At 48.5% G+C, this 27227-nt stretch overlaps 3 protein-coding genes across 5 annotated transcripts in view; 2 read left to right on the top strand and 1 right to left on the bottom strand.

Annotated features, from left to right (window-relative positions):
- The first annotated feature begins 428 nt into the window (after positions 1 to 428).
- On the top strand, positions 429 to 21556 carry SPINT2 (serine peptidase inhibitor, Kunitz type 2). Of its 2 annotated transcripts, XM_051989116.1 has the most exons (7): positions 429 to 1102; positions 13835 to 14005; positions 16943 to 17002; positions 18889 to 18942; positions 19429 to 19590; positions 19846 to 19896; positions 20985 to 21556. In XM_051989116.1, exons 1-7 carry the CDS (start codon positions 958 to 960, stop codon positions 21149 to 21151), a joined length of 810 nt encoding a protein of 269 aa, XP_051845076.1. In that variant the 5' UTR covers positions 429 to 957; the 3' UTR covers positions 21152 to 21556. The 2 variants fall into 2 exon arrangements, with proteins under 2 accessions (XP_051845076.1, XP_051845077.1); XM_051989117.1 differs by lacking the exon at positions 16943 to 17002 and having other exon boundaries at positions 435 to 1102.
- Positions 21557 to 23921: 2365 nt separating this feature from the next.
- On the top strand, positions 23922 to 25255 carry C3H19orf33 (chromosome 3 C19orf33 homolog). Of its 2 annotated transcripts, none has more exons than XM_051989119.1 (4): positions 23922 to 24104; positions 24578 to 24654; positions 24746 to 24817; positions 25055 to 25255. In XM_051989119.1, the coding sequence occupies exons 1-4, from the start codon at positions 24083 to 24085 to the stop codon at positions 25172 to 25174; spliced, it is 291 nt and encodes a 96-aa protein (XP_051845079.1). In that variant the 5' UTR covers positions 23922 to 24082; the 3' UTR covers positions 25175 to 25255. The 2 variants fall into 2 exon arrangements, with proteins under 2 accessions (XP_051845079.1, XP_051845080.1); XM_051989120.1 differs by having other exon boundaries at positions 24084 to 24104; positions 24751 to 24817.
- Positions 25247 to 27227, bottom strand: part of YIF1B (Yip1 interacting factor homolog B, membrane trafficking protein) — a 165458-nt gene continuing 163477 nt past the window's right edge. The window contains 8 exon segments of the mRNA XM_051989112.1: positions 25247 to 25732; positions 25824 to 25917; positions 26007 to 26162; positions 26236 to 26293; positions 26420 to 26498; positions 26576 to 26680; positions 26760 to 26900; positions 26903 to 26991. Coding sequence (XP_051845072.1) covers positions 25577 to 25732; positions 25824 to 25917; positions 26007 to 26162; positions 26236 to 26293; positions 26420 to 26498; positions 26576 to 26680; positions 26760 to 26900; positions 26903 to 26991 — 878 coding nt within the window. The 3' untranslated portion in view covers positions 25247 to 25576.

The raw sequence follows: 27227 nt of genomic DNA, 5'->3' as shown, positions 1-27227 counted from the left end.
CCTGAAGGCGTGGTTCAGGTGCAGCCGGGAATGAGGGAGAAAGCATAGTAGGTGCAGGATGGAGGAGGAGGGGCGGTTAGGGTGCGCCTGCGCCTGCGCCTAGGTGTGTGTACGCCATGCCTCCGCCCTTTTCCCCATCTATGGAAGAGAGAGGAGGAGCCTGAGCGGTACTAAAGGTGTCCAGGTGAGCTGGGCGCCGAGGTTAGAGACGTGCGCATGCGTAGCACTCCCGCCCAGGTGTGCGCGGCCCCGCCCTTTCTCCCTCCTGGAGGGCGAGAGAAAGGGCCACAAAGCGGCGTTCAGGTCTGGAGGGCTCAGAAGTTGGCGGTGTGCGCATGCGCCCCCCGCTCAGGTGCTTGCAGTCCCGCCCTTTTTTCCTCTAGGAGGGAGGGGAAAGGAGGGAAGAGAGGCGTCCAGGTGCGGAAAATTCCGAGGTTAATTGAGTGCGCACGCGCAGCGCCTCCGCTCGCCTAGGTGCGCGCTGCCCCGCCCTTTCCTCCGCCTTCCGGGACCTCCGTTCGGCGACGACTTGCGCGCAGGAGCTCAGAAGCAGGGACGCGCGCGCGGAGGGCGGACGGTTCCCGGGTGTGAGAGAAGCGAGCTCGTCGGGTGCGGGTGTGAGAGAGCCTGCGCCAGCGGACACCAAAGCCACAGCCGGACCCCCGCCTCCTACGCCGTTGGCGGCCCGCGCTACACCCAGCCTTTGCCAACGGCCCCGGGCGACGCGAACCCTCTCACCGAACCTTCCCCACCCCCACCTGTGCGGGAGCCGCGGAGACAGCCCAATCAACATCGGCAGCGGCGGCAGCGGCGCGAGTCTCTCCTTCCCCGCCCCCACCTGTGCGCGAGCCGCGGAGATCGTCCAATCAGCGGCTGCGCGAGCCCCTCTTTCCCATCCCCTCCCCCTCAACGGTAGTCGCCAGCGGTTCGCGCGGGGCTGTCCGAGCCGGGGCCAGGATGAGGCAGCAACTACTGCGGGGACCGCCGCTCTCTTCGGTCCTGCTCGTTCTCCTGGGGGCTCTGCTCCTGACCGGGGCGGCGTGGGGCCTCGACGACCACCCAGCCAGTCCCAGTGGCGCCAAGGAACAACCCGGCCTGCAGGGTGAGGGAGGTGGGGGAGGGGCGGGGGCTGGCGAGTGGGGGGAGGGCGAATTGTGAGCTGGCTGGGGGAGGGGGGAGGGTTGGTGGGCCGGAAGGGACAAAGACCCTCAGGGGAGAGCTAGGACTGGCTGACCTTGGTAGCCAAGCAGGCGCTAGCCCACTGGGAAGACCTTGGACAAGTCATTTACTCTCTTAGCCTCAGTTTCTCCATCTGGAAAACGGGGAGAACAAGTAGCACCCAACCCAGAGGACCATGTGGAAATTGGATGGGAATGGCTTTGAAATCTGAAAGGCGGCCTTAGTCGGGATTATTTGACCGGGGTGACGAGTTCGGGGTACCGGTCTGTGTCCATTGAGTGATTTCCCCAGTACAGCGAAGCGGAGGAGACTCCAGGGAATCTAGGTTCTGCAGAGGTGTGGGTGGAGAGTGGGAGACCGACAGGTGGTCCGGCGAGGGAACTTGGGTTTGAATGAACTCTTGGGAGTGGGAGGACCGTAGGGGGAGCACCACGGAGACATCGAGAAGGGCAGGGGATCCCTGATAGGTCGCTGCGGTCCAGAACCCGGGGCTATTCCAGTACTCCCTAGTTTGATTCTATCGCCCCAAACCCAGTGGGAACTTGGCAGACTTCGTTTGAGCTCCTGGAGATAGGGATGGGCAGAGATGGCCATCGCAATTCGGAAGCTTGGGCTGCTAGCTGAGAACAAGCAGAAAGACTCTCTCCCCCTCCCCTTTGTGTAAACAAACTTGTGAGGTGAAAAGTTGGACAATAGCAGGTCATGTGGCCATACCTACCGACCTTTTTAAAATAGCATTTCACTGTTAGGCAGGTTGGAACTTATGCTCTCTCTTATCTAAGGTCAGATTTCTTTGAACAATTGAGTGTATTATAATCTAAGCTAGTAAGATAGGAATTGTTTTCCAGGATAAAAGAAAAGTTTTTCTGGCGATTTGAAGGAAAATAAGTATGCTTTCTATCTCTAAAATATCCTGTAGAAGACTGCAGTGAGATAACTAGAAGAATTAGGCCCTGAATCACTTGAGTGAAAGGAGAGACTGAAATTTTAAAAATTTATAATGGCCCTATTTATGACCACAAGGAAGTTGGAAAGTGGAAATTGTGAGGGAATGTCTAATTATAATAAACAAAAGACACTCTGACCAAGAAAAATTTGTCATTTTCCAAATTGGAGGCTAAGAAGCTCTTTAGACAAGTTAGAAATAAGCGAGTATTGGGGGCAGCTAGGAGGCTCCGTGGATCGAGTACCAAGCCTAGTACTTGTAGTGTACTGTAGTAGGGCCAAGACTAAAAATATAAACAATCTCCTGGCACCTGATTAGTGCTTTTTACTTTACTCTGATGTCTTCCATTGGATTCAATTACCAAAAAGAAAATAAGCCTCTTGGGTAATTCATTATAAACAGCAGGGACACTTTGAAAGCTGGCTTGGAGGCTCAATTGGTGGTGTGATGGTGGTTAAGTCGGTACAATCCACTAAAGAATCAAAGAAAAGCGACTTTTTTTTTTTTTAACACACATGGTGTCAAAGCCCAATTTTGTGTATGAGGTGAGTGGCACATACAGCCTACCACAAAGTCCAGGGACTGTTTTTTGCTCAGGCATTTGGAGTTAAGTGACTTGCTCAAGGCCACACAGCAAGGAAGTACCAAGTGTCAGGACAGATTTGAACTCTGGTCCTCCTGTCTACAGACTTTAGTCTTGGCCCTTCATTTTCTACACATCACTTCACCAATGTGCCTCAGTTTCTTTATCAATTGAAAAATTTTAGGACTACACTTTTTTTAAGGGCTGTTCTTGATTTTATAGTCTGATTCTTTTAATTTTTTTCCCTGAACTTTGCAGGTTATATATATGTAAAGGTGATACAAGGAAGGAATAGAATCTTAGACTATTTGAACTTGAAGGCACCATATAGGTCATGTAGTCCTATCCTCTACTTGGTTGATCAAAGAGAGGTCCCAAGGAAGAATGCCCTCATAGGGGAAGAGGGGAGAAGAGAAGTGCTGGTGGGTCTAGAGCATTGTTCCTTCACGTGTCAGTGTAATTCCCTGATTTGTTATTGTATATCTATATTTGACATCAAAAATTTACACCATTCTTTAAATTTGTCTGGTGGTCTTTGGAATCACTAGATCAGAGTACAGGTAATTGTTATGTTTCAGCTGGGTTTGGAAGAATGTTTAGGAGAGATTAGTTTGGAAACTTAGCTTTCCTGTATTACTGCAGTATGTTTGATGTTGAAGAAGCTTAATTGTTATGTTTGAGGTCATATAATGGAGCCCTTTCAGAGAGAAACTGGACTTTCAGGTTGCTGCACCTGCCACTTTGAAAAACTTTTAGATTGTCTCTTGCTGATTGGGGGTCTGCAGTGATGGGACATAAAGTTTAGAGACTCTGACAAAGTCCTCAGAACAAAGAGTTCTTTTGCATAATTTTAGACGTGCCAAAAGTATCTGAAGGATGTCTGGCTCTTCTCCAGCAGAAACATTCCTTTCTGACTTAACCAGGACCTAATTTTTAGAGCAACACTTCAGTTTGTTTGGTAAAAGCAGAACTTTTTTCCTTTCCAGTTTACAGAAGTGCTGCTTATTATTACTCATCCCTAAGATCTGTAGTAGTCGGTGTAGAACAATTGGTAAACCTGGAATGGGCTGGATTGTAAGTACTTGTGTTTCAGGGCGATTTGATCAGCAATTCCTTAGTCTTTGTTTAGCGAGGTCTTTGGCTGGAGGTGAAGGAGTGAATGTGCTTGGCCAAATAAGGAATTGAATCACTTTATGATTCATGACTATTGAAGATTGTCTAGTGTGTCCAACTAAAATGACTGTTCCCTGGAAGCCATCTCATCTTGGGGATATGAATGCCAACTCCCCGGTGACCCCCCCTTGGAGCCTCAGAAAATCTAGATCGTGAGTGGCACTGCTTTTTAAGTCCAAAATAAGCATTACATTTCACTCTGGGGGTTCTGCCTATTTATTGAAGGGTTGCAGTACTATCTTTTGTACTGTGGAAATTCTAAGTTTACTGGAATGAACAATTCTTACAATTGACATAATTTTAAATTAATGTGTAATGTATTTTTTATAATTAATATCAGAGCAGTGATAGGATTGAGAATAGCATAATTTAGTGAGGATAAGTCTGAATTAGGAGCCAAACAATCTGGGGTTTAGCACTCGATGTTAATAGTCACTGATGGGGTTTTTTACTAATACCCATAATGACCTTGGGAAGTCACTTTGGGGCTATTAGGAGACTGACCAAGATGACCAAATGTCTAAGGTCCCTTCTAGTCCTCACATTTATGAGGGTACTTCTAGCTTTAATATTTTAGGGCTCTAGTGAATTTAAATGTAATCCAGCAAATAGTGTCTGGCATTGCTCTAATGAGTCAAAATAAAGTTTCATTTTTGTTTTTCAGGAACTAGGTTTCTTGGCAGGTTGTTTAGTTTGCTTTTGGGCTGGGGCCTGTTAGAAAGTGAAAGGCAAGTTTATTTTTTTTATTGTTTATTTCAGGGATAGATCTAGAGAGATTCATAGTTGAGATGATATAAAGATTTTTAAAAATAAACCTTGGAAACTCGCAGAGATTTTTCTGACTTTGGTAAAATAGTTTACACCTTCTGCTAAGAATTAATGATCCTTATAATTCAAGTTTGGTTTGTCATCACAAATGCTATTCTTATTCCCATAAAGATCTAAGACTGCCTGCTCACCATAATAATGATGACTACCAGATCTAGGAGGGGAAGTATATACTTGCTCAATTGGTGGGTTCTGAGTTAACCTTGAAACAGGATCGTAGAATAAAACAAATACCAGCTTTGGAATTTGGTGTGATTAATTGTATTGGAAATGAGCGTCTTGTCATTGTCCAGCTCCTAACTGCAGTGAGCTTCAAATGTCCTAAGCTAAGGTTTAGAGAGCTTTAAGGATCTTTTATGGGGCGAAGAATATTTAAAATCTGAGGAAGCAAAATATGCTTTTCTTTCTGCACAGTTCCCAGCATCACCTTTGTGTAGTGATAGATACCTAATGATCAGGTTGTTTATTTGTTGTTAGAAGAATTATTTAACTTGGTTAAGCTGTCGGAGGGAATATCTACTTGTTAGATAAAATTCTTATTGGGAAGGATGGGGTCTTGTATCTTGCTTCATATCTAACTAGTCACTTAAGTCCCATTGATTTTCTTCCATTTCCCCTTACCCAGTCTTTCTCCTTGAAAGATTTCCTCCATATTGGTATCTTCCTTCTGATTCATACTGTACCACACACAACTGTGGTTTTCTTCTCGGCTGTGCCTTGTAAAATCCCTGCTTCTCCAAACCCCACCACCTCCTCACCCCCAAGCTTCTTACAGGCTTCTCTCTAAGGTTATCTTTCATTTATTCTGTAAGAATCTTATATGAACTTTATGTACTTAACATACTTAGAAATAAGGGCAGCTTTATTATTACAGCTGATCTTCCCTTCTGCTTCCATCTTAATTTCCACATAACTATCTGGGCCCTTCAGCCCATTATCCAGCTTTAACTGGATTTCCCATTTCTTCTCATCACCCAAAAGTTTCTCATTGACCTCACCCTGATCTCTTCATGACCATAATATATTCAGTTCACAGATCTGATTCCGACCTCCTGTCTTTTTGGGTTTCCCACAGGCACCCACACAATTTAGGACTTAATTATATTGTCTCATATTGTTCTTTGAAGTGTTTCTAGTTTTGCTTCCCCAACTAGACCATTAAGTTTCTTGAAGCAAAGAATGGCTTTTACTAGCTTCCTGATAGCCCCTGGTAGTAGCGCACCTTCTTTGCATCAGTCAGCAAATTCAGGACCTGCCTTGAATTGGCATTGAAGATATAAAAGCAAAAATTTCATTTGATCCCTGCCCTCAAGGAGCTTAAAGTTTTGTTGGAGAAGACAACAGATGCACATATAAATACTTAGAAAACATTTACCAACTAGAAGAAGATAATTTTTTTGATGGGGAAGACACCAGTGGCTGGGGGAACGCAGAAAAGCTTCCTATAGTTATTGACATTTGAAAGAAACAAAAGCTATTAGGCAGAGCAGAGGTGAGAAGAGAGATTGCAGACTTAGAGAACAGAGGCATGGAAATTGGGGGAGGACAGCAGTGTTGTACTGGAGGAACAGGAGCAAGGCCAGTTGGGATGATTTGTAGAGTGCAGGAAGATAAATGCAATGTGTATATTGAGCCTGAAAAGGTAAGTTGGGGCCAGCTGGCAAAGACCTTGAAGGGACAAAAGGGGAGGCAAGAAAATAAAGCCACTGAGTTTTACTGAGTAGGTGATAAGAGGCTTTAGGAAAATGAATTTGTCATCAGTGAGGACTAATTCCCCTGGAGTTCTAGAGGTAGAAGTGACAAACAGATGGTTGGATATGTGGAAAGAGGCAAAGAGAATTTATGGATTACATAGTCCTAAGCATGGAAGGAGTCGGTTAATAAGCATTTATTACGCTCCTACTATGTGCTAGACACTGTTGAAAATACAAAGAAAGGCAAAAGAAAAGCATCTCGAAATCCTAATAGGAAAGACAATATACAAACATATATATAAACAAGTTAATAGACAAAATAAATAGGAAATAATTCACAGAGGGAAGTCACTAGAATTAAGAGGGATTAGGAAAGGCTTCTTGGATTGTAGCCAAAAATATCATAGTCGGCAAAATTAAGCATAATCCTGATATTTGGGTATTGACTGAATTGCCAGACTGAGAACTTTTTTGCTTTTTTGGAGATGCTCTGTATTGATAAAAACAGACTTGACTCCATTAGGACTTGTTTGGGAGTCTTCATTAACAGACACTGCCAACCCGGCACTATCACATCTTAGCCTCCTGCTGACTTCTCCAGCCGGATCTTAAACTGCTACGTATCAGTTAGTTCATCTGTTCAGCCAAACTGGCCTCTCCTTTTCCCAGGATCCTCTTGTTCACCTATCTCCCTATCACCCAGATGAGTTTGTTTGTTTTTGCCTTTTGGAATCCTTCCCACCCTTTAAATTGCCTCCTCCCTATGCTTTTGACTGGTGCTTCTGGTGTACTCCATTTATTGTACTTAGGTGTGTCCATCTCTCTCCTAAGGACCAGGCCTTAGCCTAGCTGGGAGGTGCTAAATAAATGTAAGAAAGTGCTTTTAAGGATTCTACAAACACTTATTAAAAGCCTTCCATTTGAATGATGCTATGCTATTCCTTGGCTTCCTTTTTCGAATAAGCTCAAATCCCATAATCTTTGGGAGGCCTTTCTTAGTTTGACCAGAGTTTGGAGTTAGTCTTCCACTTTCAGACTACCTTTCTCTACTCTCTACATATTGTATTTGGACCTGGGTGTTTATACATCTCTCTCTCTCTCTCTTATTAAAAGATTAGCTCCTTGGAAGTGTTGAGGTCTAGATTTGGGGTACCTAAATGAAATTAGGGTTTAGTTGAAGTCTAGTGGCAGGTTTGGATACAGGGAGTCAAGCAAAGCTCCCCTGCAATCCCCTTGGATTCGGTGCAAGGATATGGGGGTAAATGGGGTCTAGTAACGGCGCGAGTTCCCAATAAAAGCATTTATTGGCCCGCCGGAGAGCTAGATTGATAAGAGAGGTTTATTCTTGGGTAAGCAAGGTTAAAGTATAGGCGAAGGTAGCGATAAGGAGGGCACCAGACAGAGGGTCCTCACATGGCTAGCATGTTTGAAATCTGCAAAGAGCAGTTCCCAGCGTGGCCTTTTTATAATAGGAGACTTAGTTCGAGGGGCTTTAGGATGTAGCCCCAAAGTTGGCTCAGATATGGGTGGGGCTGGGACAGGTCCGGATCTTCTATTGGAAGTCAAAGGCACCAGGATTTGTGAGTCAAAGGGTAATTACATTCACTAGGAGGGGATGGGAATCTAGAAACTAATCTTGCCCACATCAGAAGATGCTTTTTTTCTGTATCCCCCAAGATTGATTGATTGCTGCTAGGGCTTTAGGATAGAAATACAATGAAAACCAGTTCTTTGCTTATGAAATTTATATAAGAAAAGCTCGGTGAGGTGCACCAGTCATAGATTCATTCATTCCTTAAGCATTTAAGTGCTTATCATGTTCTAGGACACTGGTTGAACATATTAGAGATAAGTAAATACAAGTTGAGGACAATTAGGGGAAATTCCATAGGAAGTGACAACCTGAGGTGAGCCTAGAAGGGAAGTTTAGGAAAGGCTGATATTTCAGGCATAAGGACCTTGAAGCTGAGTTTTTGTCACTGTGGAGATTGCCTCCCCACCCCCCTCATGGTCACCTGTAGTTAGATTGTGTATGGCTTTGCCTGCAAATGAATAGAAAGGAATGTTGTTGAGTGTAGATTTGGTCACTGATTAGCTAGTTGAGAGAAGGGCTATAAGGAAGAATGAAAATTGGAAAATATTTCTGAGGTTGTGCACTTGGGTGCCTGGAAGAATATCCAACAGAAACAAGAAATTAAGGAGTACCACAAGCATAATAAGCGTTTTTCCCAATACACCGAATTTCCATCTGTGATGTGTGGTAAAGGCAAAACAATTGTCCTTCCACTAGAAAATGAATTCTGAGTAAAATGAGTAGCAGCCTGGCCTGCAGCTTATTTAAATGACCCCTCTGCCCAATGGCTCCAGAAAAACAGGGTTACCTAATTAAAAGCTGAAAGAGACCTTAGATTTTTTAGCCGAGAATAATAAAGTTTGTCATTTTAAATTAATGTTTACAAAGTGCTGTCTTTTTAGCAACTGGTGGGGGGGGGAAATTTGGGGAACAAAAAGTTCAAAGCCAAGAATTATGGTAGATTTCTTTACTTCAGAATGACTTTGTTAACTTAGTACAAGCCACTGGACTTAAAATGGGCTTGATTTTGAATAGTCTTTATCCCCTAAAAGTCTGAAGCGTGTGCCCTTGAAGACAGCATTATTCAGTGTTGGTGTCAAGTTTGTTAACTTTTGGGACGGCTGCCATATATTCTGTGTAGGCTTGGACTTTTCTGGCCAACTCTACTTGGGAGTTCTTTGGAAAAGTCTCAGCTGGGTTACTTCGATGATAGTGCTTTGTAAGGGCAGAAAGCAATTTGGAAGCAGTTCCAGAACTGTGGCAAGATGTGCTTCAGGCCTATGTTTTTGTAGATGTCCCTTGCTTTTGTAAACATAGACTTGAAGTCCAAATGCCTTACTTAAATTTTGGAGCACCAAGGGCAGGAAATGAGAGTGTTTGCCAAGGCCACGATTGTGCCTTGGTTCTGTTTTTTCTAACTTGTTTTAAAAAATCAATTTATCTAGAAGTTGAAGGATCAGCTACAAGCAAATGCCCACTTAAAACAAATGGAGAATGGATAGTTCTGCAGCCCTTCCCTTCCCTTCCTTAGGGTGGGGGGGTGGTGGGGAATGATGAAGAAGCCTAAGTTGTAGATTCATTGCCTGGAGCAGAGGCCCCTGGGCCACTGCTACTGGTGGTAATTATTTATGTAAAATAAGAACTGAAATGGATTTTTAGAAGGTGATTAGTCTGTCTTAAAGGGAGTATGGCTGGTAAGTTAAACTTACAACTTAAGTGCCTTTCTTTTAAGGTTATTTCCAGTCTTTCAACTGTCATGTGGTAGTTTTCTTTGCATAAAAGCTCCCCGGATTTCAGAACCTGTGGAACCTGTTTGGCGAGGTACAGTCTACAGTGACCAGTCTGTTTCAGAATTACCTAATAGCTTATGCTTTAGTGGAGCCCCTGGTTTTTAAATCCTAGTTCCTAAAAGCAGACATGCTTCCTTCATTTTGTAAGAAGGTGGCCTTAGACTATTCCCGGCAGGATGACCACCAAAAAGTTCCTTTCTCACACTTCTGTTTTTTTGGGGTGTTTTTTTTCAATCTGGTTGAAAATCTTTGACAAGCTAAAGGAGAAGTGCCATCTTGTTGGGAATCCTGTAGTCCTCTTGAGACTGTATTTTTAGTCACACTTTCAATTAGCAGAAGAAATTGGTGTGATTATTGATGGTTCTGCTTCCCTGGACTGTTAAAATCTGTTGTTTTGGTTGTGGGTGGTAGGATTCTGTGTTGTTAGTGGGTGTGGGTAGGTTCAGGAATGAATCTGCATAAAAAAGGCTTGGCTAATCTTGAAGCCTTGAAATATTGGACCTTCCCAACTCTTAGTCTCTCTAGAGGAAAAACGACTTTTGCCGGCAGAAAACTCCAGTTTATGATGGCTCTGACTTGTCCCTTCTAACCTGGCCGCTATCTTCCTTTCTCCCCTCATGGCCGAGTTAGATTCCGGCATTTGCCATGGAAAAGTGGATCCTCATGAAAGCCTTGGTTGGGTCTTGAGAACTAATTCACCTCCTCACGGTGCAGCTCTTTTACTCAGCTGGAACATACAAATAATTCTTCCTTTAGGCTTCTGTGCAAAGCATGGAGGAGTCACGCTTAAGGGCATATGGGAATCAAGAAAAGGGAAGCGAGAGCTGGAGGAGGAACTGTTCCATAAAGACCTTGTTGAGGGCTGGGGTCAATGATTGTGACGCAGACCTTGATGGGTAGATCAGGGCAAAGGTCTCCCTCCTGTCTCAGGCCTATGTTTTTGTAGATGTCCCTTGCTTTTGTAAACATAGACTTGAAGTCCAAATGGTCTTTCTGGCTTTGTGTTTTTGTTTTTTCATATTATTTTTGATGAGGGGTGGGAGGACTAAGCAGAGGGACAGGAACTGGAGAACACTATACTGTACAGGTAATTTAGCCTAGGTGTTTTGGGGAATACAGATTTCTTTCCATTTGCATAGTGTGAATTTACATAAATTGATAATTGTATGAATAATACACTATCTCAGGGTTATTGTGAGGAAACTTATTTGTAAGCCACACACCATTGGGCCTCTAGCCACTGTAGCTATCATCTGGTTTGCTGTAGTCACGAAGATCATTTGATTATTGGTTTTTTGAGGGGAGATCAACGTGCAAGGTAGAATTTAGTCTTACACTGTTTTTCTTTTTCTTTTTTTTTTAATTTTATAACTTTTTATTGACAGATTACATTGTTTTTCTATTTATCAATTATAACTTTGAAATTTTTCTATTACCATTTACTATCCCAGTCACTCCAACTCAAAACTTCAGAGCTGTCTTTAGCTCTTTTCTCTCTCGAATCCTGGCAGTCCCTCTCTATTCCAGCTTCACATAGGCACCCCACCTCCTCTCCATGCAGATGTGGAGTCACTGCTGTTGCCTTCAATGCTTTTGAGAATACTAGTGTTTCCCATCTCACAGAGCTTAACAACAAATAAATTGCTATTTTACCCACAAAAAAACTCGAGTGGTGATGATTTGCCCATAGTTGTACAATTAGCAGACGTTGGCACTTGAACTTTGGTCCCCCAGCATACTCCACTGGCTCCTCAACATTCTATCCATGTCATCTGGTGTAATGAACGTTCCAAAGTCTTCTTGAGACACAACCTTCTCACTCTCCTACTCTCTGCGTCTGACTCTCTGATGCCTCTAGAATGCATTGCCCTTAAGATCCACTGTAAAGTGGCTCAGGCTTCTCTTTCCAACCTCATTTCACATTGTCCTTCACTAATTATGATTCACTGGGTCACTAGCTGGCCTCTGCCTGCCTTCCTTCACATCTCTACTTTTCACAGATCTTCTTTTCCTTCCAGGATTACTTATCTCGGAGTCAGAGAATGACTACAGTGTGGGAGTTGAGGGGCAACCAACTGGTGTGAGTTCTAGCTTTTCACTTACTCCTGGGGCTGACTGAGCCTTTCTTAGTCTCGGTTTCCTTACCTGTAAAATAAAAGTTTGGCTGGGAGATTCTCTAAGACCTACCTGTCCTGCCCCTCCCTCAGTACTTCCGGGGCAGGGAACAGATGCTAAGAACAGGACTTTGCATAATGGGAGCTTAATAAATGTTCTTTGAGATACAAATAGGGACTGTACTTATAATATAATGTGTGCTTATTATAAAACTTCTTAGATCTCAGGGTTTGAAGGAAGGCTGGTTCTCCCTCAGCTTGAATTGGGCAAAGTAATTCTGACACTTGAGTAGCCAGTGAGTGTTTCTGATATGTTCTGCTTGGTTCTTGTTGATTTTTGATCTCTGTAACTTGGTACCTTCTCTAGATGAAGAAGGTGCTTCCATTCAATAGGGGGAGACAGGCTCTTAATTAATAATTGCTTAGTCTGTAATGAACTTGTTGGGAAGCATCATTGAAAGCATGTTTGGTTTGGTTATACATAGGACCTTAAACATTTTGTTTAAATACTTTCTGGGTATATCTTCTATATCTAGTAATAATTGTGTCTTGGGGGAAGATAAAGGAGACCATCTCCAAATAGAATCTCCATCTTGGAGTTTATAGCCTAGTTGATTAGACAAGAACACCGTTCATGTAAAAATTGAGAGCAGTAAATGATTATATATAATCATACACTTGACAGTATGAAAAACTGAAGAAAGGGAAAAATGGTAGGAACCACAGTAGAAGCTTGGAAGACTTGAGCAAGGCCTGGGAATGGTGAAAAGACTATGAATGTGTGAAAAGGTGGGGAGAAGAACTCAAGAAGTGGCCAAAATGGGTGGCTGATGAGTTGATCCAGTTCACTTTGGAAAGCAGTAGAAAATAAAGCCAAAAGTTAAATTCTTCTCCCCCTTAGGTAGGGTAGAGTGTACCCCAGTAAGGACTTTGAAAACCCAGGCAGAGAACCTGACATTTGCAGGGCAAGCTGTAGAGGTGGAGGTCCTTGAGCAAGGAAGTCATATAATGATTGCTTACTATTCTAGTAGTTGGGTGGGGAGGGCCCTTCAGTGTGGTGGAAGGTGGGTAGAATGAATTGGAGGTGAAGGCCCTGAAGGGCTGCTCTAGGTTGAAGACTTTGGAGATGGAAGGAAATCTCCTATGTTCCAAGTGTATCTTCCCAAGTAGCCAGAAGAACAGGATGTTTATAAGTTCTACTTAGTTTTTCTTTCTTATGTGTCTGAAAGTACTTGGGTTGGTTTGTTTACCTTTACTGTTATTAACAAGATCAATATTTTCCTAAGTTTTACCAAGGCGGAGATCATTAATGTTAAAATGTCACAGTCTTGTTTTTTAAAAGAACAATGATAGCTCGCTTAGATATTGTGCTTGACATTTATAAAGCCATTTCCTCCCAACCACCCAATGAGACCAAAGAACCTACTCCATGAAGAAACTGATTGAAGACATTACGGATGTTTAACCTTGAGAAAACAGTCCTTTTGGGGGACGTAATATAGCTATCCTTCAAATGACTGAAGGTTTGTCTTATATAAGAGGGATCGGAGCTCTATACTTGGGGGGGGGGGTGAGTAGAGTGGGGAAGTTGGCAAAAGTGGGTTTTGGCTTAATGTGCAGGAACATTTTCCAGCAGTCAAAATGGCCCCAAAACATAACGAGCTGCCTGTAGAAGGCTGAATTGTGTCCAGGGGGCCCTTTTAGTGCCAGGATCTAGGGAGGCCGGTCTGGTCCCCACTCTGGATTCTAGTGAGAGACTGTGGTTTGCCTGCAGTTTGGGAGTTTTATTTACTGCTTTTTTCCCCAACACTGTGCCAGCCTTTCAAATATTACCTGAACTGTCTGTTAGAGGTTTACCCCTTAGTAACTATAGGGTGAGGGGCTGCTTGGCTGCCCTTTCATAAAGGATTATTAGTATGCCAAATTAAGTAGGTTTAATTTTTGTGTGTTTCAGACTTGTGTCGCTCCCCAAAGATGGTAGGTAGGTGCCGCGCCTCTATACCGAGGTGGTGGTATAATGTTACAGCTCAGGCTTGCCATTCATTTCTCTATGGAGGTTGTGGTGGAAATTACAACAACTTCCTGACTCGAAAAGACTGTATCAAAGCATGTAATGGAGTAGCAGGTAAGGCAGTAGTAGTAGCACTTTTATTTATAAGTAGATATATACCTAAAATCCAAGTTTTCCTAGAACTTTTACTAGTCCCTCACCATGACCTGGAAAAAGTGTTTTAAAGTTGAGAAACTGAAGCTTCCTCACCCAGCAATCACTTAAGCAATTTGTGTATGCAGCATACTGCAGTGTCAACATATTAGAGTATCTGTGTACAACCTCCCTACCAGTCTGACCTTGGGAGAACCACTTCCTTCTGGCTCTCAGCTTCCGCCTCTGTACAATGAGGTTGAATGCTGTGGCCTCTGGATTTATGGCCTGTTCAAGTAACAAGCACGGTGTGGGGGGAGGGGGGAGAAGGGGGAAACAACTAGTTGGGGTTGCCATTGGGAGCAGGGGGCTGACCTATGCCTTCACATGAATCCAAGGGTATGTTGGGGATAAGAAGAACTGTAGCAGTCTAGACATGAAAAAACACATGAGTGCAGGTTGGTTTTTCTCAATTTGGGAATTCTCTGGCCTCCTTTTATCCATTATGGACTGCAGTTCTCCTCAATATTGTCTAGAAAGATTAATTAGGAGCATTAATTAAGTGCCTAGTGTGTACTAGGACCCTAAGATAAGTGCTTTACAACTATCATTGGATAATATTAGGCCATAAACAGTAACATCCACACACAGTATGTGACTACCTGTCACGTACCTGCTGTCAGGAGTTGTGCTAATAAGTCCCGAGTATTTCTCAACAGAGGGAGAAAACATAAGTGACTAGATGTATATAGGTCTGCTCTAAGAAAATGGAAGGAGGTATGAACAGGAGGATCCTGGAGCCAGGTGGGTTGGAAACTAAAAAGGGATGGTGGGGTGAGGAGGCTGCTCACAAAGGATGGAGAGCTGTGTTCAAGGAACTGTCTCTCCAACTAATGCTGCTGGATCGTCCAGTATGAGGCAGGGTCAGAGGGAGATGGGGAAGATAGGACGGAGCTGGCTTGTGAAAAGAGCTTTAGATCCCAAGCTGACACACGTGTTGATCCTGCAGGGAATGTGGTAGAGTGGAGGGAGGAGAATGCAGTCGGCTATACTTGAGGAACATTCCTTTGGCTACTAAGGGGAAAATTGGCTATGTAGAGCAATTGAGAGGGGACAGTGAGGAAGAAGCCTTGGGAGGCTCTGGTTTCACCCTCAATAGAACACTGAGCCTAGAATCCAGAAAACTTGGGTTCCAGTCTGGTGTCAGATGCTCATTAGCTTTTTGATCTTGAGCAAGTGACAACTTTTTGCCGCAGTTTCCTTAACTGTAAAATGAGGTTAATAATGGCACCTGCCTCCCAAGATGGTTGTGACAAGATCATAATTTGTAAAGCACTTAGCTAAGTGTCTGACTTGTAACCCTAATAAATGTTTATTCCCTTTACTTCCTCAGACAGCCATAGGAAATTCAGAAGAGGGGATGGTTTGGGGGGGAGAAATCGTTTTGTTTTGGACAGGTCAAGTTAGAGATTCTTTTGGGATTAAAGATAGGTAGTTCAAAGTATCTGAAAGACTAGGCTGGATATGTGCACTTGGGAACCATCTGCATAAAGTTGATCATTGAACTCCATGGAGGCTGAGGGGCTTACCAGGTGATACTTACGTATTGGGAAGAATCAGAATGATTGTGTGGCTAAGCTCTGGAGCATTGTTTTGCCATTTCTCAAAGACAGGTGAAGAGAAGGGAAAAGCTCACTTCCCCTCTACACTGAGAGCCCCGCTGAGGGCATTCGGGCTCTTCAGGTCTCTAGGATTTGTCTAGGCCTGCCAGGCCTCTTGGGTTCACATCTGCTGCTGATCTTCTGGGAGCACAGTCTGTCCAAAGATTCTTCACAGAATAAGGAGGAAGGGACTTGTCTGCCTTAAAGATCATGTATTGCTCTATTCTCAGTATCCTGCCTAAAATTTAACCTCTGGGTAGCTTGGTTGTCATTCTGCACATTGTCATTCTCCTATGTAGGGCCTGCAGTTTGTTCTTGGTCTTCCCAGACTTCTCTGCTTTGTGAATCTGGCTTCCTTTAAAAAGTTTTCTGTTCCCTTCTTCTTTGTTACAAAACCTTAATAAATGTTTATGCTGCTGTAAGTGGTATTACCTACAGTAACCTCAGTCTCCCTCTTCTAAGCTGAAGGTTCTAGTCTGCTGTAATTAGAACTTGGCCGGGGCAGGCGAGAAGAGTTTAATTTAGAGGCAGACTTGCAGCTAAGAAGGCTGGTGTTCCCATTATGTTTCTAACACTAGCTGTGTGACGTGGCCAAGTCACTACCCTTCCCTGTGCCTTAGTTTCTTGCTGTGTGAAATGAGAATAATTCTAACACCCCTCTCTCCCCAATGCCTGCCTCACATTATAAAGCCCTTTATAAATGTCAGTTATTTGTCATCACCAGATTCTCTACTCTTCCTTTCTCTTCACCTGCCTAATGTCCTACCCATTTGGTGTCAATTATCCCCATTTACACCCACACAGTGCTGATTTGTCAGCTCTGCCCTGAATGATGAAGCCAACCCAGATTATCCATCTCCCTTTTCTAAGAAGCGTAGCTCCCCTTTAGGTATGTTGGGGCACAGGATAAGTAACATCCCGTCCTATGAAAGGGGAAGCAGGCCCAAACAGCTGGTGCTTAGCAGAGCCAAGTCGCTTCTAAATCCAGAACTTCTCCCATTACATAATGCTTCTGCTTGCTTTTCCAATAAAGTATTTTTTAAAAGAAAGCTTCAAGTTGCTTTGGCTCTGTGTTGGCACCTAGGTCCCTGATGTGAATCTAAGGTGACAGTTTCCCTTCAGAGGATAGCATCGGCTCTGGGGAGGAGGGGCCTAGTGAGAGTGGGGGAAGATGAGAGAATTATGACAGATTTAACTTTATTATGGCTAAATTGCTTTGACTCAGTTTCTAATGGCAGCAAGTTTTTGTTCCCTATAGAGAACTCTGCTAACGAAGCCCCAGCCAGAAAGGATGGAGCACATGAACCTAGTCCAAGTGGTAGGTTCTTAGGGTGAAGCTGAGCTGGAAAGAGAATCGACCATCTATCCAGATAGAGTATTGTAAAAGACCGTTTCACATCTCTGGGTTGTAAGAGAGAAACCTTCCGAGCCCATTCAGAAAGGACAGATTTTGCCTTCCAAATAAACTTACTTCCAGCTCTGATGGTTTTGGTGTAACAAGGTCCTTACCCTCTCCCTTGTGGCCCTGCCAATCTGAAACTTGAATACAAAATGACATTTAAGTGAAGGAGAGGCAGGAGGAAGACAGAAGGAAGGTAATTTTGGACAGGGATGGATCAGGGAAAGCTTCTTGGAGGAGGTTCTCGTGGGTAGGATTTCACTGCTCAGCCCTAGAAAACATGGCATTTGTGATGGTTGCTTAGAAAGTGTAAAGGTAACTAGCCAGTTGCCCGTGGATGTGAATCGTTACCCTACCTGTGTTGTTCGTCGCTCCTGTCCCCGCCCCCGCCCCTGCCCCAGCTCCTACTCAATCCTATTGCAGTCCTTGATCTCAAGCTTTGTTTGTGCTAGGTTGCTTTGTAGCCCTGACAGCAGCTGTCCCATACTTCTTGTATGCTTAAGGACCCAGCCACGGGAGCCTGGGGTGAGTGGTGCCAGTCTGGAGCCTGGGGTTCCTATGATGGGATGGATGTGATTAGCCTAGAGTCCCTACCACAGCGCCCTCCTGAGGACGGCTGTCCTCGGTGCACTGAGGAAGCTTCCTATGGGCATAGATGCGGGACTGTCACTGCACTTGAGACTTGGTGCGAAGGAGAGTCACACATAGCCCTCTTCGCATTGCCCAGACCCAACAGTAATGCAGTCGGGTCATCAATCAATTTTAACTAAGCCCCGCCCCCCCAAATCCTACTGGGACGGAGTTGGGGCTGACTCCTGAGAGAGAACAGATCGCCAGAGTGGTGATGACCCAGGTAGCCCTTGAGCTCCAGCTTTGCCGAGAACCGAACTTTTCCTCCCCCAATGAGCCCCGTTAGCCCCGTTTTACAGGTGAAGAAATTATGCCTGAGCAGTTAAGTCCAGGCTAGTAAGTGCCAGCCCCAGAGCTCTGGGTTCAGTGTTAGATGGGATGTGACTGTGCTGGGGTTCAGTTCGTTTTCTTTATTGGTTGATTAGAAATCTACAGTGATACAAAATTCTCTCTGTACCTGTTTCCACAGAGTTAATATTATATAACCAGCCTTTCTGTGTCAGGATTTTGCTAGGGTGGGCTCACATTATGAATTCCTTAAGTTGGGGATCGGGGTCTATAGTATAATGTTAAGTCACCGAGTTTTTCCTGCTAATATACCTATGTATGGATTTAAGTTAATCATTGTTCCAAGTATTTTTTGGGGGAGGGGTGTGTGTTAAATCTGTAGAATGAATTTCTTGAGGAAGGTGGAGAGATTTAATCTCTTATCAGCATGGGAGAGCAGAGCTACCTGCCATACTGAAAAAGTATTTTCCTTTAACACCAATGCTAGGTCACTTATCAGTGTTTTAATTATATCCTTGGTACTATTGATAAAGTGTTCTACCAAATTGTATTTTGGGGAGGAGATTTGCAAATTGTGATAATAGACTTGCTAGATAATACTGTGATAATAATAATAATAATAATGTGATAATAGATTGCCTAGAGGAGACCCCAGAGCTTATTTTCCCAGCTTCAGAGAAGTCTTGTGAGGTCATCCTAGAGAGGTGTGTTGAAGTACTCCTGGATAGGATGTTCTTCACTGCCTTTCTTTGGTGATAAATGGCAGATCCTCAGGGCTTGTAAGGCCTAAGTTTTGCTAAGAATTGCTATTCAGAACTTGTTTAACTTGTAAAACTTTTTTTATGATCCCAGTTTTGTTAAATATAAATTTTTTTGGTTTGTTTTAGCTCCCCGAAAGCAAAATTCTGAAGAATTTCCTGTTACCGATTTCGACTATGAAGGTAATTTTTAGGATTAAACAATGTTGCTCCTTTGGACACTTTATTTACATAAATTCAGGGAAAGCTGTACCTGCACTGAGAACTTCAGAGTGAGAGATCTGCCAAGGTCTTTCTTACCTCAAGAACTGGCTGTGTTTAAATGGGATTTAACAGGATTTCCACTGATTTAATGTGTACATCAGGAAAATATGCTTTGAATGCCTTCATTGTAGTTCACTTGTGAGGCCCTTTTGTCAAGGAACGGAAGGGTCTAATGAAGATTTCTCTGTATGAGTAAAGGGAAGTAGGGTTGTGTGGGGTCACAAATATTGATACTGACCACAAACGTTTGTAGTGGTTTTTCTTCATATCTTATAGTTATAAGAATGGGATTTGAGGCAGCCGGATGGGATCTAACTTTGCAAGGAGAGGTTGTTATATTTCTCAGGAATATGGGGCATCAGTTGCAAAACCCATGTTGACAGATAATTTGTTGTTTGCTTCCAGAATACTGCACGGCCAAAGCGGTCACTGGCCCTTGTCGGGCAGCCTTCCCACGGTGGTACTTTGACGCCGAGAAGAACACCTGTGTGCATTTCATCTATGGAGGGTGTCGAGGCAATAAAAATAGCTACGTGAACCTAGAAGACTGCATGACGAAATGTTTTGGTGAGTCTAGAGCACTGTGGCCAGGGGCCCTTCTGGACTGAGAGAGTATGGGAAGTGGGCTGGGGACAAGAAGGGATCCCAGCAGTGGGACGGGAACCAGTCCTAAGCCTTCAGGGGATTCAAGGGAAATTCAGTAGAGGAGTCCACTCCTGACTAAGGAGGCAGCAAGTGCTTGAGAAAAGGTGTTCAGTAACCAGGAGAGCGTCCGGTTTGTTCTCAAGGTGATTTCCCAGCCTGTCTTTGTTCTCCTTTCAGGCAAGCGTACCCATAAAGCATCTCACCCCGCCATGTCACATTCCACCAAAGGTAAAACGTCCTTCTGATTGTCTATGATAAAGCTGGCTCCTCCTCACCAAGACCTGCTTCTACACTCTTGCTCATTCTTGGTTCAGTCTTTTGGAGGACTTAAGGTCATGTTGCCACAGTCCCCTTCCTTTCTAACTGAACAGACCCAGAAAAGCTTCGCTTTTACTCTTCTTCCTGCACCAAAGGGGCAGCTCATTCTGAAGCCCAGATGAGTGATGTTAGTATCTTGCTTGAAACAGCAGAACTGACAATGAAGGAACTAAAAAAGCTGTACGGGGCTAGTAAGCGGGATATAGGGGGATGTAAGAGGTGGAGGCCCATTACCATTAACAGTTAAGAAGCAGTTTGAGTCGTATGTGGGAAAACTTGTTGGGTATCCCCGGTACAAGGCCCTCCCCAGAGTCTGGGGCTTGCTCCCTTTGGGGCCTGCGAGTCTCGGTCTGCAGTTGGAATCAATGATGGGACTTGTTTTTCCCAGGGAAGCTTTTTGTCTGACAAGTTAGTGAGCCTCTGGTCTCTTGAGCTGTTGGAGCTTTACACGGGCAAAAATTATATTTGAGCCGGCCGGCCTTGTGCTTGAGGGATCTCGGGTCATGCTGAGAAGCTTGGAAGTTCCCAGGAGGAGGGCTCAGGTGGGCAGACTTCCCTGGCCAGGATGCCAGCCATGGAGCACCTTCTGCTGGCTTCTGGGTCCTGTCGCCTGCCAGCAGCGCTCTGCCTGCCTGAGGGGTTGGGAGGGTACCTCGTTCATAGCTCCCTTGGGGATGCTTCCCAGAGATTCTGAGAGCACTAAGCATGGGCTTCCCTGCTGCCCCTTACGGCAGGTCTGCACGGGCACTACGGGCACTACCTTGTCTTACCCTAGAAAAGGATGTTCCCCCAGAGTCAGGATAATGGGGCTGAGGGGGCTTCTGCTTCTAACCCTGTCTCTCACACTGCGCAACACTCTCACTCTTTGGGGCTGCAAACACTCTGCCTGGCTTCGGTGGCAGCAGGCTCCATGTTTGAGGGGAGCCACCGCCCAAGGCCTTGTGCCGGGGCAGCCGCCTCCCCTGGATCCTTGTACCTCAAGTCTTTGTTGTCTCCAGCTGTGGCCTTGGCGGTGCTGCTCGCAGTGATGGCAGCCATCCTTCTGGGAGCAATGGTCGTCATCTTTATCAAGATAGCTCGGAAGCACCGGGCAAGTGCCTTCAACACGGTGTGGAGCCCCATAGATGACAAGGAGTATCTGGTGAAGAGCGCCTACACCATTTGAGGAAGCTGTGGGACCCCTCCTGGCGGGCAGCTCGGCTCTCTCCATGCAAGCTGCCACAAGGGCCCCTCGCCCACAGGGAAGCGTAAAAATAGGAGAAATTGTCAGGGGAGGGGAATAGGGGAAAGCCACTTGTAGAAAGGCCACGTTTTTGGTGTTTTTATTTCCTCCTTCATAGTTTTTTAAGTGATTTGTGTATGACTTTTTTTAATTCCAAGAGGCAAGTGATATACTTCCTAGCTTGGTTGGGGCAGGGTGGGGGGAGTGGGCTGGGGAGTGGGGGGAAGGACATTTTGGTTTAGAAATATTTTTGAAGAAACCAAAGCAGATTTGTATTTTAGGATTCTGAAAAGGGGTGGAGGAAGAAAAGTGAAAGATTAATAAAAGTGCCTTCTCTTTAAAAAGACATTTCAGTTCTTGCTCTCTTTCTTGAATATATCTCCTGAACAGCCCCTTCCATATTCCTGCTATTCTAGATTAGCTTCTGCGGGCCCACAGAGTAGTGCAGGGGAGCCTGCCTGAACACTGGGGATAGTAGCTCCCAGGTCTTAAAGCGCTTTTGCTTCGGGGCCCCTGGGGTGCAGGCAGACATCATCTCTCTATAGAAGAGCCCGTTGTCTAACTAGCTCCCTGGGAAAATGCTTCCCTGGGGCCCCAGCGCTTGAGGATGTGGACCCCATGCCATGCGGAGAACTGCCCCGCCACCTTGGTTCCACTCACTGGGCAGCCCCACTGATGGTAGACTTCACCTAGTCTGCTGCTCCTTTGAAGTCCCTAAAGGTGGGAGGGGCCTTTCCCGGCCAACCGGGACTCCAGGGTTGGGGTGGCCCAGATCCAACCCCAGGGCAGGAGGCAGTCTGTTCTACAAGCTTGCTTCCCCCAGGTTCTCAGTGACACGGTCAAGGTCATGTTGCTCCTCAAACAAAACTCCTTTGATTCTGAAAAGCCCCCGTAGAAGGGCCCAGCACCATCAGGTTTGCCGCTGACGCTCATCCAGTTACTGTTGAGTCTTTGTTTCCTGCTTCCTTGTGGGTATTCATTTCTTCCTCCTCCTCCCTGCCCAAAACAGGTTTGACTTGATAGCAATATCGGATCAAACCGCGAGATCTGAGGCGCCCCCTGGCTCCGTGCCCCGGCAAGGTGAGGATGGCTCGGGCCGACCCTGGTTTGTCTGCGTCCGTCTCCGGGAGCCACCTCCCAGTGTCCGGGGGCTCGGGATGGAGACGGGCAGCAGCGCGCTGGGTCTGGGTCAGGTCCTGCCTCGGCCGCGGAACCTCTATAAAACCGGGGTTAGGCCCCCCTCCCCGCCGTGACCGTCCTGCGGGTGCTAGGCAGAGTTGTCCCGAGTTGTAGAAAGCAGACTTTGTACCCCTCCCTCGGCGAGGAGCAGGCCCGGAGCGGCTCTCTCAGCGGGCGGCCTCGCATCAGGAGGTCCTGCCCTCTCCTCCTGTGGTTTCCGAAGCTGACCCGGGCCTGGAAGGTCTGCAGCCATTCCTTGTTCCGTGTGCACGGTCCAGGAGCCCAGAGTGGCCACTTGGCATTGGTGAGGAAGGGCCCCGGCTGCCAGCTTCTCAGCCACCTGCTAAAGGTGCCTCCAGTGCCACCTAGTGGCGGCAGGGAGAGTGAGCCTGGCTCCTGGCAGATGGGAGCCCCAAGACGGCCTAGACTGTGGTGGGGGCCATTAACAGCCTCCCAGCGTTTCCCTGCCCGGTGCCGAGGGGGCCCAGGCGGGATTTCCCGGGTTCTGAGCAGTTTGATCCAGTAAATGAGGGTGTCTGCAGTTCTGAAAGCAGAGGTTCAAGTGGGCCAGTCCTAGTGAAAACCGGGCAGGAAGCACGGAAAGGCGGGTGTGCTTGCTCCATTCTGGCCCTGCGTCCTTGGGGGGGGGGGGGACGGACAAAGCCTTCCCTCGTCCCCGGCCTGTACAGTCCCAAGCAGCCTTTGCTCCTAGATGAGCCTGGAGGAGTAGCCTCCACACTGAGCCCCTTAGGGGACAATTAAGCAGCAGATCTGAACTAGAAACGGGGTCCGCGGGACCCCGCGCCTCGGCCCCAGATTCCTGGTTGGACGCGTGGGGGAATGTAGGTCTCCTGGAAGTTGGGCCAGTAAGAAGCCTAGAAGTGCCTAGAACCCGAGTGGGGAAGGGGGGGGCATGGAATGGTAGAGGGAAAGCTGCCAGCCCCCTCGCGGGCGGTCACAGGTGGAGGCCTCTGCCTCTGCTATCAGCTGATGCCCTTCGGAGAGTGAGAGCAGGTCCTGCTGGTCCAACTAGTCTTTACCATGACGGGCAAAGGTCATCGGTCCACCTTCACATTGGCCCCGAGGGTTGAAGTCTCCTGGGAGGTGGCAGCGAGCCAGAAGCGATTCCCCCTCTGGGCTGCACACCGTGTTCCGGGGCCCTCTGTCCTCCCTACCCTGGCCCTAGTGTTGGGGCAGATCACCTGGGGAACGGGACCCAGGAGCGCACCCACCCTCTGCGGTGGGCAGGGAGGCTTAGGTGAGGGTCAAAGTCTGGCTTCCAATCGCTCCAATACTTGTGATCTGAAGGAAACTGGGTGGGGGGACGGGAAGTTCCAGTCTTTAGGCAGCACCCGCCATTCCCATCCCCACCTCCTCACTGCGCCGCCGCGCTTACTAAAGGGCACCGGGCTTCCCTGTCCCATTCCCTGTCCCATTCCTGCTTCTAGGAGGCGGGGCCAGAACAGGCGGTCAGGGCCCCGGTCAGGGCCCCGGTCAGGGCCCCAGTCAGCGCCAGAATTCCAGCTCTGGCCGGCCTTCTCCAGGAGCTTGCCTTCTGCCCGCACCCACGCCCCACCTGCCCACACCCACTCCCGGCCTCGGCTACCTGGGAGCCCATTGGGCCCCTCCCCGGCCCGCCCTGTCTAGGGCAATGTGTACCTCTCTTCCTGCTCAGACCTACCCTCCACCTCGGCCATGGAGTTTGATCTCTCTGCAGGTAAGGGCTCTCTGGGCAGAGTTCTTTCCCCCAGACCCCAGAAAGGGGGGGAGGAGGGGGAGAGGGGGATCAGCGCCCCTGCTGAGAGCGCAGGTCATGGAGCAGGCCCCTCCGGGACACGGGCAGGCCCTTTCTCCAGCTCCTGTGGGTGAAGTGTGTGGCTTAGCTGGGACTACCTTGCTCGGTCTTTCTCAAAAGGCCCCAATCCTTAAGACGGGTGGGTGGGCTTTGGAAGGGGGGAGGGCAGCAGCAGTTGGAGGTGGGGGTGGGGCTGGAGAACAGACTAGTTTGGGCCAAACACGCCTAGGGAGTGTGTCCCCCATGGGAGCGGCTGCAGGCGCCCCCCCCCTTCCTTGGAGTCTCAGTGTGGGGGTAAGGATTCATCTGGGGGAGCTCCCACTCAGGCCACCGGGGTCCCTGGGTCCCTGTGCCACGGGCCTGGACTGGGACAGACGGCTCTTCCCCACTGGCAGCCCTAGGTGCCGATGCCAAGAAGACTGAGAAGGGAGGTCTGCCGCAGGGCCCCCCCAAGCCTGGGGAACCCGCCCGGGTAAGCCTAGTGAGGGACGGCAGGGGAGGTCTGGGCCGCAGAGGCCGCCCGTGGCCAAGGGGAGGGGGCCTGACGGCGCTCTTGTGCTCAGCCTAGGCCTGCGACCTCGGACTCCAGCAGCAGCAGCAGCTCCAGCTCCAGCGACTCTGACTCAGAAGTGAAGGTAAGGCCCCTCCCGCCCCTCCCCACTCCCTACCCCTGTGACATCTAGGACCCCCAACAGCTGAGCATGAGGGAAGGAACCCCAAGCTGGGACCGGGATTGCCCGACAGACCCTGGCATCCTCAGACTGGTCCTGGGGCGTGAGAGGGCAAGAACCCCCAACTCGGTCTGCCTGGCCATGGGTGCGCCCCCTCCCCCAGGCCCCTTCAATCCTCCCTCCATACTCCTTATTATCCAGCATCGGGGGCCTGGCCAAGAGCCCCAGAAAATGAAAAAACCGAAGAAAATGAAGACGGCCAAAGAAAAGCGAGAGAAGAAGGAAAAAGGGAAGAAGGGGAAGAAGGCGTCAGCCCCCTGAAGGCATCCTGGGTCCCCATTAAGCCCCACCCTAGAGAAGGAATAAATCCCCCCCAATAAAAGCCAGCACCAGTCAGCAGCACCCCCAAGGGGTTTATTTCTCCCAGTAACAGACGCCCACGGCGGCAGCCCCGGCTCGGAGCTTGCTGTGCAGTCAGAGATCTCTAAGCACCTTAGAGGATGGAGATTGGGGGGAAAGGGGGAAGGGGGGGCAGGGACTCGGCTCAAGCACAACAGGCAAGGAGATGAATCTGTGGGGGCCGGTTCCAGTCAGAGGGCCGGGGACGCGGCAAGGCGGCCAGCGGGCCGGGCAGCGCCGTCCAGCGCCGGGCCCCTCGTGGCTCCGCTTCCCGCCCGGCCCTCCCCATCCCCACTTGGAGCAGCGGGGAGCCTCGAGGGCCCCTCACCTGACCAGGTGAAAGGTGAGCCAGTACATGAAGAGGGGCTGGGCAGCCGCGATGGCCATGGTCAGGTACATGCGCAGCTGGTTCCTCGCGCCCCGCACCAGCACGCCTTCGGCCGCCACTTCCGAGAGGATTTTCAGTCGAAGGGTCCGGATCTGGAGAGAGGAAGGGGCTGCAGCCCACGGGCCTCCTGGGGGACCCTCTGGCCCTCCCCCCCTCCCGTGACGCCCCAAGCCCCCCGCTCACCATGAAGACGAAGATGGCCACACAGCACCAGCTGAGCACCAAGTAGTAGCCGGTCCTCCCGAAGAGCAGGCCCGTCACGACCCCACCGATCATCCTGGGGGCAGAGCCGGGCCGGAGCTCAGGGTCTCCCTGCGGCACGAGCCCCACCCCGCTGACCCTCGAGGAAGCGGGGGCCCCACTCACCCGACATACTTGTACCCCGAGAAGGCCAGCAGGTCGATGGTGGTGAGGTCCGTGTTGACGGTGACCAGGTAGAGGCTCAGCAGGATGGCCAGCACCTCCACCGTGAGCCAGGCCAGGGCCGAGCTGGCCTGCAGGCCCAGGAGGTCCGGGGAGAACCTGAGGGGGGGCGCGGCTCAGGGCTTGCGGCGGCTCAGGGCGCCTCCCCTCCCCCAACCCCCAGCATCCTCACCTGTCCTGGGTCCCCAGTGCTAGGCCAGCGACCAGGATGTAGGTGATGAAAGCCATGGCTGCAGAGAGAGAAGCCCGTCCCACAGTGACCACCGAGGGCCCGGGAACCCCCCACCTGGCTGGGGTTCCCCGGGGGAGGGGGCGGGCCTCGGCCTCCGGGGAGGGGGGGGGCAGCTGGGAGGTACCTGGAATGTAGAGATCTGGGGCGTTGATGTCAAACCTCGGGGCCACCGGCATGTCCTGCTGGTACTGCACCTCCCAGTCCTGCGGACACCACCAAGTGACTCCCCAGCCCGGGCCCGCAGGCCGCCCCCGCCCCCATCGCCCCCCGGACGTCTCACCTGGTGCAGATAGGGAAACACCAGGAGCCCCAGTTTCTTCCCCACGTACACGGTGTCCACAGCAAAGTAATACTTCAGCTTGGTGACGGGGATGAAGCGGTCAATCTGGACGGCCGGACGGGAGAAAGGTGAGCCCCAGGCAGCGGCGGGGACCCCCCCGCCCCCAATCCCCGGGCCCACTCACGTTCTTGTCCACCAGCTCCTTGCCGTGGGCAGCCAGGCTGCTTCCGTAGGCCACCGCCATATTGGACACGGGGTCAGCGAGGAAGGCCGGCTGGGAGGGGGAAGCGTAGCCCAGGCCCCCCGGGGGCCGATGGGCCGGGTAGCTCCCGGGCCCTGGGCCGAGCTAGTGTCATGGAAGAGCTGGTGGGGGTCAGCCAAGCTGGGCTCTGCCACGGGCACCCTCCTCTTCATGGCTGCCAAGGGGAAATCAGAGCATCACAGACTTAGGGGAGGAGGCCCCAGCACCCCGCCCGTGGGCCCATCCCCCCCAAGGCTCCCCACTGAATGGGGGGACCCTGAACAAGGCACAGCTTCCTCATCTGCAAAACGGGGCCTCGGAGGCCATTGTGAGGATCAAAGAGGGACTTGGGCAGCCAGAGCACACAGTAGGTGCTACATAAGTGCTAGCTATTCTCATCAGATGAGACGA

This window comes from Antechinus flavipes, chromosome 3 (genome assembly GCF_016432865.1).
Source record: "Antechinus flavipes isolate AdamAnt ecotype Samford, QLD, Australia chromosome 3, AdamAnt_v2, whole genome shotgun sequence".
Taxonomy (NCBI): domain Eukaryota; kingdom Metazoa; phylum Chordata; class Mammalia; order Dasyuromorphia; family Dasyuridae; genus Antechinus; species Antechinus flavipes.
The sequence above is the reverse complement of the archived record's forward strand: the minus strand, read 5'-3'. Positions and strand labels throughout refer to the sequence as shown.